Raw genomic sequence first — 19,278 nt, 5'->3', positions numbered from 1 at the left:
TGGATTAAGTTAACTTCTGCTGCTTTACATTCTTATTATAAAACAAAAAACTTATAATTCCTTCTTTTGCTTACCTGGATAAAGGCTGTGGTTTATGCATCTGAACATTTGATTCAAATATTTCAACCTGGTCTTATATGTAGAGAAGAGACTGCTGCATGGGATACGACTGAAATTAAACAGATGTCATCTACCCTCATCCAAAACAAAAACTACATACATTTCATAAATAATTCTTTCTTGCAAAATGTGTTCAGAAAGAGGCATTTATGATTGAATTCACTTATCCTGCATAAAACCAGTTAAAAATCCCTTCCTTTCACTCCTTTCCCCTGCATAGTCATATTGAAGCCTTGTGTGTTTGAGTCCTTTGCACAGTCCTAATGCTGAAATGGTACTGCAGATTTCAGGAGGCCAAACAGAGGAAAGGACTGATGCAGAATCTTTCTTAATACAAGTGCCAAATATAACCTTTAAAGGATAAAAAAGCAAACCGTAGCAGAGGTCAATGTTAGACCTAATCTACTTAGCTTTTTGTCAGCTAGTGAAAAGCTGTGTCTGCGTTACAGATTTCTGCCATCCTAGATTTGCTGGCAGGTCAGGCTTGTGAAGATGTATGATCCTTGACAGATATACCAGAAATCTTGAGAGGAAGCTAAATTGCACTTCTATTACTGAGACGTAGCTCAGATTTTCTTACAGCAAGTGGAAAACTCAACTTTGTCAGCATGGCAACATCACCACAAAGAACTCTGTATTGGGCACTGTAGCCTAGTACTACATACAGAGAAGCATTCCTTAAACAGCCATGGCCTAAATATTGGTTTAAAGTATTTGTTTCTGGTATAACTCTCTTGATGCACTCCTCATTCTGAATACAGCTATACCACCATCTTGTGTTCTTCATCCAAGGTTGAGAAGATAAGACATAGAAAAGGCATACTCTAAAAGCAGTAATGTCTGCTAACATGCATTGGCAGGATCCCCATACTTCAAGTGCCACAGCTTGTATGCACTAAAAAAACTTCAACGGGATCCATCATTCCCCCTCTCTTTTTCAAGGCTCAAGCTATATTCAGTTTTGCTGTGCTTCCAGTTACCCTTCTCTCCTAATAGTAAGCAGCTTCTTCATGCGTGTGGACGCATTGTTAGCCCTTACTTTGGCTTTTCCAAAGTGCAGCAGAACAGTCACACCTGCAGAGTAGTTGCTGTCATAAATTTGGCCTACACAGGGAACAAAGTGTTTAACAGATTGACTGGATATGTAAAAATTAGACTCTCCTGTATTAAAAAAAAAAAAAAAAGGGTTTTGTCTGATGTTTCAAAAAAATAGGACATTTGTTTTTGAGAAAAAGGAGATTCAGTCATTAATTGTTAGGGCAATTAGAGCATGCAGTGTGTATTTGAAATTAATAAATTTACCTAATTTATTTATCAGTTTATGCCATGATGTTGAGTATTTCATTTAGATATTAGTAAAGTGCTCAGTACTGGCAAAAAAACCCAAAAAACACAAACATAAAAACTGTGATAAGAAAATACAATACTCAAGGTATTTATTATAAAGGACAGTCCTAATAACAATGTGCACATATAGGGATGTGTGAGGAAAAGACTGGGGTAAAATTAAAGAAAACTGGAAAGTTAGAAAAATTAGTCAGCATGCTGTGCTTACATGTGACAGGAGTGTAAAAGCATCTGTTTATAGTAAAAAATCTACTTGTAGCACAGCAGCATTTTAGACTTTTCTAACCTTCTCTCAATATCTCATCTTTTTTCATATTTTTTTGGTTTTTTTCCCTAACCTAATTTCTGGGGATTTTTTTTTTCAGTAAAATTAATGCTTGGTGTGAGTTTCTAGTCCCTTAACATCATCTGCATAGCTTTGGTTAAAAACCTTCATCACTGTCAGAAGCAGATTGATTGGCATCTGGTAATGAAACTATTCAGTTAAAGTGGGACTTTCTATGAAATTTCCTCCAGATATCCTTTCTTTTGTGTAATTTTTTTTCCCCTTATCCTTTCCTTTATGCTAATTTTTTTTCTCTTTGGAACAAATACTGTGCTCACAAAAGGTAAGGAGTCATTGAGGATTTTGATCAGCTATAAAAAATATTTTTGTAAATTTATGGAATATGTTCCTCCTTTGTATTTGTTTAAAGTCTATTACATGTTATAGTCTTTTAAGGTGTTCTTTGATTCCCTTCTGGTTCAGAAGTTGTAGTATGCATCCTTGCTGTCTGCTGTTGGTTTTGAGTACTGTTTTGTGATTTCAGTACAGGAGAGCCGAGATGGGAGCTCACACCCGTCTCAATCCAGCAGGTAGCAATTTGTGCTGAATACAAGAATCCAAGTGGAGCAGCAGCTCCCTCTAGTGCTTTTTGACCTTTTCACCACTTTTAAAGCTCCTGGATAGCAGTGAAAATCTTCTGTTAAACATACTATTCAGTTTGCTCTCACAAGCATTCTGAAAATTGTGATTGTAAAATCAATATCTCTGTACCTTTCAAATGTATTTTATGTGTTTGCCTACTTCCATTTTCTTCTAAAGTCTTCTGAAAGAGAGACTGTCACATGCTGTTACCCTGCTCAGCATGGCTCTTCACTGAAGTTTAAATGCTGATTTTATGAAACAAAAATAATTACTATGGTAATAGGATACTTTAAGGTTGTAAGAACAGCGTTTTGATCAGACTGCAGAACTGAGCTGACTGCTTTCTTCTGCCATAGCTACTAATTAAATTTCCATAGGATTCAGCAACACAGAATGGGGTCCCTGATCTCTGTCGCTGTTGAGGTTGGGGGTTTGTTGATTATTTATTTTTACCTTTAAATGAATCAGGACAGAACAGAAAATTCATTTCTCCATTGAGGGTTAACTTTATCTTTCCTGTCCTAATTTTCTCTGTCTCTACTGGAACTGTTATGACTGGAACAATTCCATTTCTTAATAGTTCCCATTTTAGTGAGTTAGCTTGTTTTTAAAATCAAGAGTGCTAAGCTAGAGTTGTGCTACAGACTTGCACCGGTATTAAAAAAAAAAAAATCTTTGAGATGAGTCTGACTTCTGCCCAATTATTCTTTAGCAGAATGAAATGTTATCAGCCCTGGTTTGTAAAGGTTAGAAGCATGAGGACTGTCTGTTCTGGCCACACACAATCTTGTCCACCCTATCTGTGGCCAAGGTGGGAAAGAAACTTAGGGTGTGTTACATCACAGGCTAGTAAACTGCAATCACAATTCTTCATTCTCTTAAACTGATACATCCAAAGCTAATCTATTGTTTTCAACTAATCAATATAACTGATTCATTTCACAGTTGCTACAGCTTATGAAGCTCATCATTTAGTTTATCATTTACCTTTGCAAGAAGCCGAACTTCATATTTTTTTATCTTCTTAAGTATTTTTGCTTGGAATATGAGCTTTGTGTTTCTCCCTAAAGTTTTAAATTAAAACAGGGTTTCATTTTTGTCTGCATTGCATGTGATGCAGTAGAGGAGTTCCCTTGAACTTCCTCATTTAATTATATACACTTTTGGTGTTGTGATTCAATACATATGTCAGTGCCCCCAAACTAGTGGGGGCTACTTATCTTAAGTAGCCAGCAGTTCACCTTGGAAATTTCATTTCCTCTGCCTCAGGAAATATTGTCATTTCTCTACCAATATTTTGGGAGTGAGTGAATGTTATCACTTAATTACAATAAAGAAAAAAAATCAAAGTAATGATAAGTGAAAATTGTCAGTAGCATTTCTCCACTTTTCCTGGACTTTCAGCTGCTTCTTAGAAGAATATTAGAAATGCTTACATTATAGTGGGGGAATGGCTGGCAAAGGTTGGTCACATTGCTTGTTTCTATGCATTAAGGTTTTTTATCCATATCAAAATGTAATTTATTTCTTGTGTCATATTATGGCAGACATCATGTTTTCATCATTCTTTCCATTTTCTCTTTGGAATAGTTATGCAATATTGTACATCTGCCCTGATGAGTTTCATGATGTTTTGCATTAAAATAAGCAGAAAACAGTGTCTTATTTTAATGGACAGGCACCAAAGTGAAATACAGGGATAAAGGAACTGCAATGAGTCCTTTGCAGGCTGTGTTCTCTGAAATGGCCTATTTTTGAGATGCAACCAATGCAATTTACTTGTTACCCATTTTATGCATGGACTGTGAGATTGGGTAGATTTTTTTCAACAGTCTCATCTTTGTAGAAATGCAGGTGAACTATAAAAGTTAGGGGAGGAAAATACATTGTAAACCCCAGTAATTTCACAGTTTGGAGCTATTTCCCTTTAAGCACCTGTGTTTCTATTCCTGCCTTGTCTGTAGACATAACATCTGAAACCTGTTTGCAATTTTGGAAAACAATCAGGACATATTTTCACTTCTTTTCTTATCCACACAACTCTACTCTGTGTGCTTTACTTCTTTCAATTTTACAACTTGGTATTAGAAAAAAAAGAAATCCTGCTCAAGTGAGCTTCAAAGTGGCAGATGTGCAAAATTCTCATTCAAAAGCTAGAAACTGCTGGTACAATAATTCTTCAACTGTTGTTAATTTCATTGCTTCTCCACTTTCAAACCAATCCTGCTGGGATTTTTTTAGTCTGTAGAGACTTCAGAGTAGACTGGGCAACTGTAAAAGTGTAGTGAAACTGTGGAAGGACACTACAGTTTAGGGAAAAAAGTCTTGAATAATATTTTCTGTTGTTGTACACTTGTTTTACATTTTTTTATTACAGAAAACTGATGGAAATATAAAATTTTTTAATTTATGTCAGTTTTTGGAAAATACTGAACTGGTGACTCAAAGGCTGTGGCATACTCAAGAATGCAACCCAAACGCCTAAAGTTCTCCTTGACTGTCTTAGTTGTGAGACATTCTGGGGATTTTTAAGAATATGTTTGTTTTTCAAAACTGTGCCAATGTACTTTTCATCCTGTCAAAAATTATTTATTTATGTACAAATAATGTCTGAGAATTTGGGGTTGATGGCAGATACAGCATTAAGTTCTTCCTGGGTTGTGTGGCTGCAGCAGTTTTGGTGGTGGAAAAACACTAAAAGAAGCATGGTACATGGTGTCAAATGCAGAGGGAAAATAAGTTCTTATTTTTGACTCCTTGCAGGATTTCAGTATTCTCCAGGAATCCTGGGTTCAAGGATTCAACTCAGCAGGTTTACAGTGCTGATGTTGAGATGTCTAGGCAGTGTCGTTATGCTTCAGTCCCAGTTCTGATTAGCCAGCTTTATTATGGGTGTCATAGTAAAAATTCTGCCATTAACTTCAGAAATCAGAGTGGAGTGAGATCATAGTAAAAACATCACGAGCATGTTGATCTTATTTTTAACATAAATTTGAAGTGACATTTCATTTTGAAATAACAGAAATGCACTTTTGTCCCTTCCAATGTAGGGAAGAAGGAGGGAGTGAAACGTTTCGGATGTTTCATGTGGCCTCCAAGTTTTCCTAGTATGCACACTAAGACAAAAGCCGCAGAGGGTTGATTGTAATTACAAAAAGCCCCAGAGGAGGACAGTTGCTTTTGTGCCCTGTCTGTGTTACATCCGGGTCAATCAGGCTAAATTACCTACCTGACTATATTGTAATTTTATTAATACAGTTCAATGTTTCTTACAGCCATCATGAGTGATTGCTGTTTATTTTGCATTTGTGAAGCTTCAACTCAAAGAGAGTAGCTATGCTAATTTGTAAATTTAATTGAGTCTTGGTTCATAAGAACTGACTGTACTTTCTGTGTTCTGCTCCATCTACCAAACTTAAAAATATTGTTGAGGGCATGCTTTTTGGGAGAATATGCCTAAAAATCGGGGGATTTAATGTCCAAAAATGCTTTTCCCAAATACATTTTTCAGTTTTTCTATCCTAAATGTTCATTTGATCAGGAAGTTCCTTTTTCAGTGTTGAATTTCTTGATGAAACATGTGTACTTGAATAAAAACTTGCAATGCTAATAAAACTAGGAAGTTAATATTCTGGAGAATTCTTGCTTTCCTCAGTTTCACTTTCTGTACTCCCAGGTTAAAAACTTAGCTGTTTACTCACACTAGGAGCTGCTTCTACATCAAAACTTGTGCTTTGAGTTAGTGGAAAGAGTTTTAAAATGCTGCAGAACAAGAATGTTGTTCATACCAGAAGGGACTTGTATTAAAATTGATATAGATTTCATTTCTGCCTTCTCTGACTGACCAATTCACTTGAAAATAAGTTGCTGGTTCTCAAAATTCAGAGATTTAAAAACTAACTTTCTTCTTCCTCTGTGCCAGAAAAAAGAAATAATGAAGTTACAGAAGATAATTTACTGTACATTAAAAAAAAATCAAAAACCTTTTACCTCTCCACTGCTCTTTAAAACAAAAGATATGCAATCAAACATAAAAATATTTAAATTAAAATGACCTTCTGATGCATATTTTTCCATATAGGGCCCATCTGGACTTAAAGGAATCCTGGATTCATTGAACAAGCATTATAATGAGGTATGGAGATTTCATTTGGTGTCTGTGTGGGTTTATGACTAAGTAGTATCTAAGGCAGAAATTACTAAGTTTTGATTCCTCATTCCAAACCACCTTCCAAGCCACATTCCAAATTAATATTATAATGAGGTATGGAGATTTCATTTGGTGTCTGTGTGGGTTTATGACTAAGTAGTATCTAAGGTAGAAATTACTATTTTGATTCCTCATTCCAAACACTTTCCAAGCCACATTCCAAATTAAATCAAAAGGGAATTTCTTTCCTGCCCCCTTTCTGCATCCCTTTACAAGTTTTAGTCCACACTCCAGTCACATTCCTGCCATGGCACCTGTCTTGCTGCCATGTGTCTTGCCTCCCATCCATCTTCTACTTACTTGTTTTGACTGGTGAAATTCAGAAAGAAAATGTGTGGACCACCTAGCTGCTCCCCATTTCTAAACCTAATTGCTTCAAACTCTACTTGATATTTCTTTCTTGACCAACTCTATCATGATTCTAAGAGTAGAATAGAAAGACAAGGAGGCATAATTATGAAAAGATCTGCCAGCAGTCCATGAGAATTGTCCTCATGTCTGTATTACAGACTAATAAAAATACTGTGTCAATTATAAAACCACCTGGAGCTAAAAGAACTTAAAAAAAAAAAAAAGTTAAAATTGCATAGGACTGTGTTCAACTTGACAGAGCTTTTACATTTTTACTGCAAGTGTTTCAAGTCATTTCAGCTGTGGTAATGTCTGCCATTGTATAAGAATAGAGAAGTTTACTTAATTGATTTGGGAGTATGCAACCTCTGATCAGAAAACCATTTTGTTCAAAAATTCAAGATGCACTACTGCACCATTATTTCCCCAGTACAGTGGTTAATGTGTGTATCACAACTTAAGTCATGCAGGTCAAGCCTGGAGGGAATTAATTTATTTTAATATTAGAATGCATTAACTATACATGAATAAAATGCACATGTATTCAGGGTATTTTTCTTATTTAACATTCCCAGATGAATGCTAAAATCTTTCCTTGAACAGGGATTCTGGAGTTAAATTCATGTCAAACATACCTTTCCAGCTGCTTTTGTCACTGAAGTGATTTCTTTGATATTAATTATGATATTTAATCCATCCCAAATCCATATATCACCTTAGAAGCATGTATTAGGAGTTAAGCATAGAGCACTTTTTATGCCTAGAGACTTAGTTCCTGTATTTGGTCTCCTGCTTCACACATAGATGTTGAAATTTTACACATTTTGGTTTCCACGTTTGGTTTCCTAACCAGTTTCTTTTTCCTGCCAAAGAGTTTTTACTGATGCCAGCGCTGTTTCTTCTATTGACACCATTTTTTTTTAACTCATTCCCCACCTCTGCCTTATCAATCACTTTAATCCTGATGGTCCCTTCAAGGTTAATTCTGCAAGAGGAAATACAAACAGTGAAATGACACACATCTGTCTCCAAAATTCATGTTTCTTATAATTATATAATTATGATTATAAGGCTCTAAGTAATCTTAAGGTGGCTAATATTTCCTAATTAACAATCTTCTGGAAAAAATATAGACCAGCTGGTATGTATCCATAAATTAATTATGTTTTAAATCCTGGGTGGCTTATCAACTTTCTTCTTACTTCAGCTGTCTAGTTTGAAGATTTTAATGACTCTGTCATAAGCAATTAACTGTTCAACAAGGAAATGCTGTTTGATTCCAGATGAAAGACAAGCTGGCTTTCTGATTCAAGTAGAAGGTTCTAAATATGCAAACTTTTAGTTAAAGTTGACTCCTAGAGTCAACTTAAGTCTCCAACAACAATTATATTAAACCCTATACATTTTACAATGGGATTGAGATATTTCCATCAAGGACAAGACAAAGAGGTCTTCAAAGAAAAGAACAGCTTCTCTGCTTTGCCATTGAATCACTTAGGCAGATGTATACACCAGTAACTTTTCTTTTCTCCATGCTGTTACATGCTGTGACAGAAGCTGATTTTGCCCACAGCACCTTGGAGACATCAAGCAGTTATTCACATTCCAGCATTGAGTTTGCAGTGTGCCTCAGTTATCATTGGTGAAAGGATATTTCAGTCATACTCTGAGGTTTTTGAGGTTCTTTACAGCACAGGGAATGGTGTTATCTTCCATCATTTTATCCATGTTCTCAAGGATGTCACAAGGTCTTCTTTCAGTTTGGTGTTTCAAGTGTTTTAGATATTGACCGCATTTTAGTTGTTATGAGTATTTACACACCTTTTTTTTTTTTTTCCTGAGAATATTAGTATAACTACTTTCTGTTGGTATTTTTAGGAACCATAAGAAACTGATACCAAGAAATGTGGTGGCTCTGAAGACCCATCATAATTAACAATGGGTTTTTTTGTGTCTCTAGTTTGTCTATTTCTTATCAGATTATTTGCAATTTTTCTGATTGCTGTATGGTAATTTCTGATTTCTGTAATAAGTATTGGTAATTGTACAATGTATTTAAAGAATGTATTGCAACCAGAATTTTTCTGGGTCAGCATCAATCACTTTATCAGTGGGAATTTTAAGAAGGCTGGAGTGCAAGCCTTTAAAAGCATAATTTACTTGATCCATGTATACAGTGAAAGAGCACTATAAATACAATTGCTGATTGCAGCAGCAAATTGTGCTGAACAGCAAGCCAAGATCAGCAGTCTTTCTTTAATGAAGGTGAGAGGAACCTGCTGAGGATAAGTAGTAGCATTGATCCTTAATGGGGTGGGAGATGGTGCTGGAGCCTTGCTTCCCTCATTCTTCCCATGTGCCTGTTTTTATATTCCTTCTTTGCATTTTCAGCATGAATCAGATGCTTTGCTTGTGTTCAATAAACACATTTTGTTCTCTTCTTTTTGCCAAGAAACTAGTTCTGCCCTGTATGTTACATTTCTTCAGAGATGGGTACATAATGCCTCAGGATTTGCATTTTTGTACTCTCAGACCTCTGTTATCCTTTGCTTGGGTTTTCAAGGCCTCTCTTTGTCATCCTTCTTACTTACCAGTTTTCCATATGTAGATATAAGGTCATTTAGCTGAACTTGCTTCTAAATGTCTTTGGAAAGGGCATGTAGATAAGTTTAATCAAAAATGTTCTCCAACACATAAAAATAAAAAAAACAAAACAAAAAGCAAAGAAATTGAAAGTACAACACAATCTGGTCAGGAAATATTTCAGAATCGTTATAATTTGTAGTAATTTTTAAACTATTATGGGATAATTCATTATTAACTTTCTAAGATTTTTTTTTTGCTTTGGTGTATTTTATTCACATTTGAGTTTAAATTACCTATAAAAATGCAAAGAACATAAGGGTAGTTATTTGATCTAAAAGCCTTTCTCCCCCTTTTTTTTTCCTCCATATATGCAAAAAATAAAGCATAACTCAGTATAAATCACAAGTTGTAGTGTACTCATGGTAACAGACACCTGGATGATCAGCCCAGTGGTAGTCAACTACTTCTCCTCAGTTCTCAGATATCTGGGTATCTGCATCTGTCCTGAAGGTGATTTTGATAATTAGTATACTCACAGTGTTACAAACCCTAAATATTAAGGAGAATCCATCAGGAAATTAGCATTTCTAAAACAACTATTGATTTTTTTTAAAATTGATATTCAGTTGATATTGATATTCAATTGTTTGATAATTAGTATACTCACAGTGTTACAAACCCTAAATATTAAGGAGAATCCATCAGGAAATTAGCATTTCTAAAACAACTATTGATTTTTTTTTTAAATTGATATTCAGTTACCATCTTCTGAAAATATTAACAGAGTGTAAATGTCATCTTTATTCTTTGTGATATTTTCCCATTTTAGAGCTATGGAAACTGGGCTGTGGCAAGGGGACTTGGCTTACTCAGGGTTTCTGCTCAACCCATGTGTTCTAGGACTGGGAGATTACCTGGGTCTCGACTGAAACTCATTTTTCAGGGTTACTGGGGTTTTTTTTCTCTTTCCATTGTCATTGTAAAGAAACATGTTCCCGTTAGGACGTCTGACTTTGTGAAAAGGAAACCATTTGCTTTGTGTTTTATTGTGTCTTTGCCTTGTACAGAAGAATAAATAAATGCAGTGCAATAACAGCTGAGCACGTATAGAACCTGAACCTTCTAGTACTTAAGTTTGTCTTCTTTGAGAAGCAATGGGAGGAGCCTGTTCCCTCTCCTTTGTCTTATTACCATAGTAAACTTACATTACTTCTACGGTTTTTTACATTTCATGGTGCTCAAAAGTAGAAAGCTTGTGGTTCTTTTTCATGGAAGTTGGGGGTTTTCTTCTTTTCTAACATATTCGAGAAATGCATTGTAACAATGAGCATAAAAATATGTTCTTTGTGTTGAACTTAAAAAATCATAGATTTGCATAGCAATAGTCCACATAGACATTTCCCTTTTATGCTTTTGTTCATTTTCTGCTAGTGTGGCCGGAGTGTGAATTCGTGATAAAGGATGTGTTCTGCAACACTACCTGCTTGTACTGCATAGGCATTTATTATTATTCCCTTTCTAGTAGTAAATTAGGACTTCTGAATTTACAACTGCTTAATTACAATAAATTGTTACAGTAAATAAATTGTTACTGGAAGTAAATAGTGACATTTTATGATCTTTGTGCTGATATTTCTTTCCAGAGTGATACAAGACTACTGGGAGTACTTGGGACCCCTGGACCTAAAGGCCAGAAGGGAGACGTTGTAAGCATTTGGGATGAATTTGGAGAAATTTCAAAGTGCCTACCCACCCTGTCCCTGCCACCCTCAACACAGTGCATTTCATTTGATTTATCCCAATAGGCTTTGAAGGAATAGATTTTTGAGATGACTGGCACTTTTATCTGTGTAGACCAACATCCAACTCATTGTGTTATCCTGCAGTGGCAACATGTGATCCTTTCTCCTCTAGCATAAATAGAAAAGGGAAATGCTGAAAGAGTTATGTGTGGTTTCTATAATGCCATCTGAGAAATCAAATGAACTGCCCTGCCAGTTATGTGGGAAAGACTCTGAAAAAGTTGAAATATCCAACAAGTATTTTGGATAGTAAATAATGAATATTTAAAGCAGTTTGTCTGTAATGATGAGACTTTCTATACAAAAAGTACTCCTAGGCAGCCTCTAAAAATTGTGTGCAAGTCTAATTCTGAATCCACCCCATATGGCACTATATTGTTTATCATTATCTGTCCTGTATAAACAGCTCACCGATATTTTAACAATTGCATGCCTTTCAAACTTTTAGGAAAAGAGACAAGTGCTCTGGATATGTGGCAGAATTGACATTTTATTGAGAAGCCTGCAGATCTTCTATAGAAAGCAGCCATTTCAATTCATTAGCAGCTGTTTAAGCTTGATTTTAAGATTTTGTGGCCCACACAGAACAAAGTACAGTTAAAGAAGAGGAGAGGGTTATTTACATTTGCCAAAATACAAAGATTTTAAATATATTTAATTTTTTTAAAGGGTCAAAAAGGAGAATTGGGAATGACTGGTGCAAAAGGAGAAAAGGTGAGTTAATTCCTTTCTTCTGTGCTCATGTGTTTACTAGAAGACTAGAAGTTGATGCAATAAACTGATTATGAATGAAATATTGTAAAATATACAGGGGATCAAGAAAAAATATTGGGAAAATATGGGAAAAGTTGTCAGTCTTTAAATGTCCTCAGTACTTTATCCAAGCCCCTTCTTGGGAGGCTATTTACATAGGTTAGTAAATTTCCCTGTTTTACAGCTCACAAAGCCCTTAGCTTTAAAAGCATTTAGACTTTTACTTAATACCAATTTAAAATTATTTTTATATAAGTTTATGACCAGGGGCTGCCTCATTAATTAGGTGACAGTCATACTTTTTCAAGTTATGAATATGATCTTCAATATCTATATGAAAAAACAAGAAGCTTTAAATTATTAAAATTTTCACATTAACATTCTAATTGAGTATATTTTAGTTTAAGCATAAATTTTACAGTATGATTCAGGAGGTATTACCTGGGAACAGACATGTATTCTACTTTTCTATGAACGTGTGCTGTACATAGTTCTACTGATTAATAGGTGTTTTCCCATTCAGCTGTGAGGTTTCCTGGTTTCTTTGGTCATACCTATAAAAATAGTTTTCATGCAGGCAGAAACAGTATTTTTACTTCCTTGATATAACAGATTTATGATTTTATGTGTTATAAAGAACCTGTGTTTGAGAATTTTTCAGATTTAGATGCATGATTACCCTCTTTAGTTCATGTTCCTGACCCTCCTTTGTGCTCCTGCTTGAAAGGATCATAGATGTCATGGTCTTGGCATTAAATCAACATAATCTCTCAAGTAAACTTTTGTAGTACGTATACTTGTATTTTAGACAGTTTTAAAATAGCCACATTTTCCAGGCCTCTTCAGCAAAATCAGACATATTTGCTATTTACCATTTCAAATAAATCTGTTAACGTCTTTTCTACTTTTCCTTAGGGAGAGCCTTCTGAAAAAGGGGACAAAGGAGACCCAGTAAGTATAGCATACTTTGAACTGCTGTGAATAATGTACATTTGAGATTACTGTCATACCATGTTCATTCTGTAATTCTTTTCTTTGTAGACATCCACTAGATGCAGGGGTTATGTGAGATAGCATATGTATTTTCTCCTTCTTACGTGTGCATCAAAGCCTCCAAGGTTATAAATAAAAAACAGAGGTGCTCTGTTTTTCAGCATTTCTGTTACTGTACTGTCCATGAACTCAGTTTAGAGCATATACATTTTTTATTCCCTGAAGGTTCTTTCTTTCAGCTTCTCCAGAAAGCTTTACGTGGCTTGATCTGTACTGTTTTCATGCCACCAGCATGGCATTTAACATCAGGCTGTTCTTGTCCAGCCATTTTATGTGTACATAACTTTTTTTTCTAATTTTGAGACAAATTTTCAGAACGCTCGTTCTGTAAGAGTCTCTTTACCTATGTTATGTATTTATAATTAATTATTATCCTCTCTTATGATATTTGACAAAAGCTAGTTATGCTTTTTAATATAAAACTCAAGGTTGCTGAGATATTTGTGGTTAACATATTATAATAATCAGAATAGTACTGTAATAATGTGTGGGTTTGGAGGTGAATACTGGGTACCAGAAGAGATGCAGTGATGAAGAATAGCCTTTTGACTGGAAATGCTGTTAAGGAAATGTAGTGTTTTCAAAAATTTTTCCTTTAAAACATTGGGAAAACTTGCAAAATAATTAGGTTGCTATGTCTTTCAGAGTTTGCAAAAGGCATCGGAAAGTATTTAATATTTTCTCCATATTTAACATAGCAAACAGTATTACAATATTTTAAGGTAGCAAACAAAACTCTTATTTGATCCTACTTAAATTTCTAACTTCTTATAGTTGTATTTGCTATTTTCAGGGAGAGACTGGAATGGAGGGATCAAAAGGAAATAAGGTATTTTTGGATTTGTACATGCTGTATATGTTGTCAGGATGCATAGCTGATACTGGGAGACTTAGCAGTAAACTTGGAATTTTTTTGTTTTCTCAAACAAAATCATTAGGGTGAAATGGGAGATCCTGGACCACCTGGTCTTATTGGAAATCCAGGATCAAAGGTAAGTGAAAGTTATTTCATCCAATAACAATTGAATTCTATGCTGTTATATAAGAGGACTCCACAGCTATCAACTCTTTAGTATTAATGGGTAAAGAATGAAAATAGTTTATACTATAACAAAAGTTTGTGCTTGGATCATGGCTATTTTACATAACATTTATGTTTTACATGAAGTTCTTGTTGCTCTCAGTGTCACACAGAAAGGAATATTTAAGCAACACTCAGGTGTTATTTTTTCACTTCAGAATATTAGCACCCATTTTGCAATTAGAAATCCTCTGGTAGCTGGATGTATTCTCTTCATGCCTTGGTAATTCAAGGAGTAACCACTGCCAGTAATTCAGTAGCTTCTTTGTTTAATCCTGTGAGACAGCAGGTAATGTTAAAGCAGTCATGGCCTGGCTTTGAGTCTGTCCTCACAGGCAAACCTCAGGAAGCATGGACTGGACAGTGAGGTGGATTCAGAACTGGCTGAACAGCAGACACCAGAGGCTCATAGTCATGGCACAGGGTCTAGTTGGAGGTTTGTCACTGGTAGTGTCCACCAGGGTCCATTACTGGGCCCTGTCTTGTTTAGTTGGCTCATCAAGGACTTGGATGAGTAAGCAGAGTCCTCCTCAGCAAGTTCCCTATAACACAAAATCTGGGAGGAGTCACCAATACCCCAAAGGGCTGTGCAGCCCTTCAGAGGGACCAGGACAGGCTTGAGAGATGGGCAGAGAAGAAATTCCTGAAACTCAACAGAGGAAAGTGCAGGGTCCTCCACCTGGGGAGGAATAAACATAGGGGACAACTTGCTGGAAAGCAGCTCTTTGGAGAAGGACCATCAGATCCTGGTAAGCCTGGTGGGCTCCACCATGAGCCAGCAGTGCCCTTGTGGGCAAGAAGGCCAGTGGTGTCCTGGGGTGCATGAAGAAAACGGTCAGCAGGTTGAGGGATGTGATCCTGCCCTTCTACTCAGCCCTGGTGAAGCACATCTGGAGTGTTGTGTCCAGTTCTGGGCTCCTGGAGCAGGTCCAGTGGAAAGCAAAGATGATTAAGGTATTGGAGCATCTGTCTTACAAGAGAAGACTGAGGGTGCTGGACCTGTTCAGCCTTGAGAAAAGTCAACTGGAAGGAGACCTCACCACTGTCTCTAAGTATCTAAACAGTGGTGTTGAAGTTTCCAGGCTTTTTCCAGTGGTGCCAAGCAATAGGACAAGAGGCAATGGGCAGAAACTGATGCACAGGAAGTTCCACCTGAACATGAGGAAGAACTTCTTTACTGTGTGGGTGACTGAGCATGGAACAAATTGCCCAGGGAGGTTGTGGAGTCTCCCTCACTGGAAGAAAGTGCAATGTGCTCTAGAATGACCCTGCTTCAACAGGAAGGTTGAACCAGATAACCCACTGTGGTTGCTTCCAACTTCACCCATTCTACAATTGTGTGATTCTGTGAAGAAAGTAACTGAAGCACAAACATTCTTGGAAATCTCTTGTGATGCCTTGAATTGTATCAAACACAGATAGAATTAGAAACTATTAAATCTAACTGCCTCCCAACAGTATTCATGTTGGATAGTATCTGAATTTTAGTTCATGAAAAGAAGGCCCAGTGTCATGGTTTGACTCTGGCACAATGCCAGGGCCCCCATGACAGGTATATTTCTAAAACGGTTGCTGTGAGATGTGACTCGGGAACAGAACAAAGCAGGCTCCCATTCGGGAATGGAGGGAAAAACACAACACTTTATTCATTACAAATCTAGAAAGGAACACATACAAAGCTAAGAATGAAAACCTTCCAAATACATTCCTCCTCCCCCCTCCCTTTTCTCCATAGATTCACCACCCCTCAAACAGTCCACCCTCAAATCCATCAGGGAGAGAGAGAAGTGCTCCTTTGCCTCATAGGCTTCCCCCAGAAGCACAATTAAAACCTCCTGTGCTTCCGTGTCACCCATGGCCCCACCCAGAGAACATCTGCCCTCGTGACTTCTCCCCACCCTGTAAGGTTTCCAATATTCTGCACTACAAAGAGGTTAAAATCTTTGCCTCTGCCTGCCCAGGACTCCCACAGCTGCCGGGCACCTTCTCTCGCCGCATCCCCCACTTCTGGCCGGCTGAGCTGCCAGTACAGTCTCTACCTCTCTTTCCGGGACTCCCACAGCTGCCGGGCACCTTCCCTCGACGCTTCTGGCCGGCTGAGCTGCCAGCACAGTCTCTGTCTCTCTTTCCAGGGGGGCTGCCCAGACATCTCGTCTCTTCCACCCCTGCATGGTCTAATAACCTCCACCCCTGCACCTTTTGAGGCTCCTGGCCTCCTCCCACAGGCCGCGTGGCCTCCTCCTCCCCCACCCAGATGCAGCTGGGCAGGGGAGAGGTCCAGACTCCACTCACCAACACCGGATTCCAAAGAGGAAGTTCTCTGGGAATCTCCTGCTTTTAACCCCTGTGTGTTCTCAGAGGCGTATCCAAACCTCAGTAGCCAGCACCAGATGCCAATTTCGAATTTGGCTACTGATTGACCTGACTTTGACTCTTCCAAAAACACACTTCCGGGCCAAACCACGACACCCAGTGAGAATGGATGTGGCTATAGAAGCCTCAAAATTGTTGTCATAAAAATGATTCTTGAAGTCTTAATATCTTATCTTTTTTTGTCTTTCCCATTAGGTATTCCCATTGTATTTACTTGTATTTGTTTTATACACATACTTTGGATTTTGTACATATCAGTCCACAAGATTTACTGAACTAAATGTTAGAGTAAGGGAGAATGAGCAAACTGTGTACTTCTTACTCCATGTGGAATTCTTAATGCCTGATGTTTTAATATATTTACACATAAGAATGCTTTACACCATATTAGAGTAGTTGATGGACTTTTACCTCAGCTGTGTATTATATCATTTCACAGGGACTGCAAGGCCCTCCAGGACCTGTTGGACCCAGGGGACTGCCAGGAGAAGTTGTATGTATTGTGCCATTTCTCCAGCTGTAGCTGCGATGCGTGAGCAGTTAGCCAGTGAAGCAGTGCCACAGAAGTCACCATAGCTGCTCTTTTTGTGGGTGGTACTGTAGCTATCAGGTGTTGAAGCACAGTAGGATGGGATGCCTCCCTCAACAGGCTATTATCTTGAGTAAACCATCTATATTGTGCTTCTGACACTGTTTGCAGCCTGGAGTGGATCTGGTTATTGGGGTCACTGAAATGAGAGTTTTTACCCTTCTTGATTATCTCTCCCTTATTCCCCTGTTAGCATTATGTTAGTTGGCTCCTGGCTTCCCATTCCAGCCAGGAGAACATTGCTTGGCTGGGATGGTAAAGCAACAAGTTCTCCTGGGTTGTGTTGTGCAGCTGTACCAGGCACAGATATTACTGAGCAAGCTCCCAGAGATGTAGTGTGCTTGTGGGACTGGGACGGAGATCATTGCTTGGCTGGGATGGTAAAGCAACAAGTTCTCTTGGGTTGTGTTGTGCAGCTGTACCAGGTACAGATGTTAGTGGGCAAGGCTCCCAGAGATGTAGTGTGCTTGTGGGTGTGACACTGGTGGGCTGGGAGTGTCAAGCAGTGATACCTCTCAGCAGAGTTGGAATGTCCTGTAGTCATTGTGCTTTTGGGTGCTCCACATTCAGATCTGCCAACTGATTGGACAAGGTGGTGGAGGTCTCCTTCATGGGGGTTTTTGTGTCCCTGTAACAATCATGCCACTGGGCAGCAGCCTGATGGGTCTCCTGGCTGGTTGGGATTTCTCAAACTGGTAGGCACCTACCCCAAGATCCAGCACACTTGTAACCCTTGTGCCTCTAGGAAGAGCAAGGGTAAAATGTCAACTCATTCTGGATTCTTCAGGAAACGTCTTAAACTATTAATCACCATAATACTAAACTTGAAAGTGCCCTGGGTATTTGATTTGATATAGCAGAAGCCTCTCCTGGGGCAGTGGCTACCTATCTCCCTTCCAAATTATGGCACAATTGCTCTTTCAGTGTGCAGACAACTATTTTCTGCCTAATTCCCTGTGTTTCAGTCCACAACACTAGTGGTGTCACATAACCTAGCAAGTGGCACCTACCCCCTCTTCTTGGTTTTTGTACCTTCCTTCTTCCATAAGCCATAAAATGGTTTTAAATAGCATTTTGGAGGTAAGAGTGGTTAGATCTGAGAAAGGGATCAAGAAAAGCAGACAATAAAAAACTTATCTTTAGCCTAGTAGTTCAGCAACTCACTTAAAACTGAGCTTTCAATCATTACTCTGAGTGTGTGGTTTTGGTTTTTACCTTTTTTTCTACCAGCAGAAGCATCTAGAAGATGGTGTTGCTGCATTTTGTCTTAGGACTTTCTACACACACACTGAGACTACCCTGTGGAAGAAGATTCTTATTTTGAATCTATTATTTTGATTTTTCAGCCATATACTTTATTAAGATTAAAATACCATTCTGAGTGGTACAGAACTGGCAGACTTTTTATTGGTGACCTATTAGAAGTCTTAGGGATATAAGCAAGGTGACCAGTACAATACAGCATCTTCAGCTCTTGACAAGGGAAAAAACCACTAGTATTTAAATTTGCATGTAGTCACTTAATACTGTGTTACTAATTGACAATCTTATTATATCTCATTTTCCTGCTCAGTTGAGGCACAGGTTTTTTCAGTTGTGTCTGATTTACCTGTCATCTATTCAAAAGTTTGGAATCTTCTTTTGTAATACTTCCTTTTGTAATCCTTCTTTTATGTATAAATCACCAATCCTACTGTGAAAGATAACAAAATACTCATTTCTCTCTTGCTTGTGTTGCCATCATCCCACTTGAGTTCATAGTTGCTGCTTTTGAAAGTGTTCTGATGGATCTTTGATCAAGAGAACATTATGAACAGATAAATATTAGTTATAAATACTAGTTAAACACTAGTTATAAGTAAGTCCTAAATATAGATTATCCTGAAGACTCCTATCTGTGCACACAATTCTAGTATGTAAAAACATAAATTTAAATGTATTATAGAGATATTGTCCTTACCTATAAGGTCATTATTTTTTTATCTTCTAAAGATGAACCATGATAGATTAAAAATACAATCATTCATTTTATGCAATATAATGAAAATCATGAAAGTTTGAAAAATTGTTTTGCATTAACTTACATTGTCAAAGAGTCATCCCGCA

General features: G+C 37.4%; 1 protein-coding gene across 12 annotated transcripts in view; it reads left to right on the top strand.

Moving 5' to 3' along the window:
- Positions 1–19,278, top strand: part of COL19A1 (collagen type XIX alpha 1 chain) — a 186,152-nt gene that overhangs the window by 120,879 nt on the left and 45,995 nt on the right. For all 12 annotated transcript variants that reach the window (XM_039727212.1, XM_039727197.1, XM_039727222.1 and 9 more), the window contains 7 exons: positions 6,456–6,509; positions 11,165–11,227; positions 11,993–12,037; positions 12,992–13,027; positions 13,923–13,958; positions 14,068–14,121; positions 17,023–17,076. In XM_039727212.1, the coding sequence (XP_039583146.1) occupies positions 6,456–6,509; positions 11,165–11,227; positions 11,993–12,037; positions 12,992–13,027; positions 13,923–13,958; positions 14,068–14,121; positions 17,023–17,076 (342 nt within the window). The remainder of the gene's footprint in view (positions 1–6,455; positions 6,510–11,164; positions 11,228–11,992; positions 12,038–12,991; positions 13,028–13,922; positions 13,959–14,067; positions 14,122–17,022; positions 17,077–19,278) is intronic.

Source organism: Passer montanus, unplaced genomic scaffold (genome assembly GCF_014805655.1).
Source record: "Passer montanus isolate IOZ18808 unplaced genomic scaffold, ASM1480565v1 scaffold11, whole genome shotgun sequence".
Taxonomy (NCBI): Eukaryota; Metazoa; Chordata; class Aves; order Passeriformes; family Passeridae; genus Passer; species Passer montanus.
This window is presented reverse-complemented; position numbering and strand designations above follow the sequence as displayed.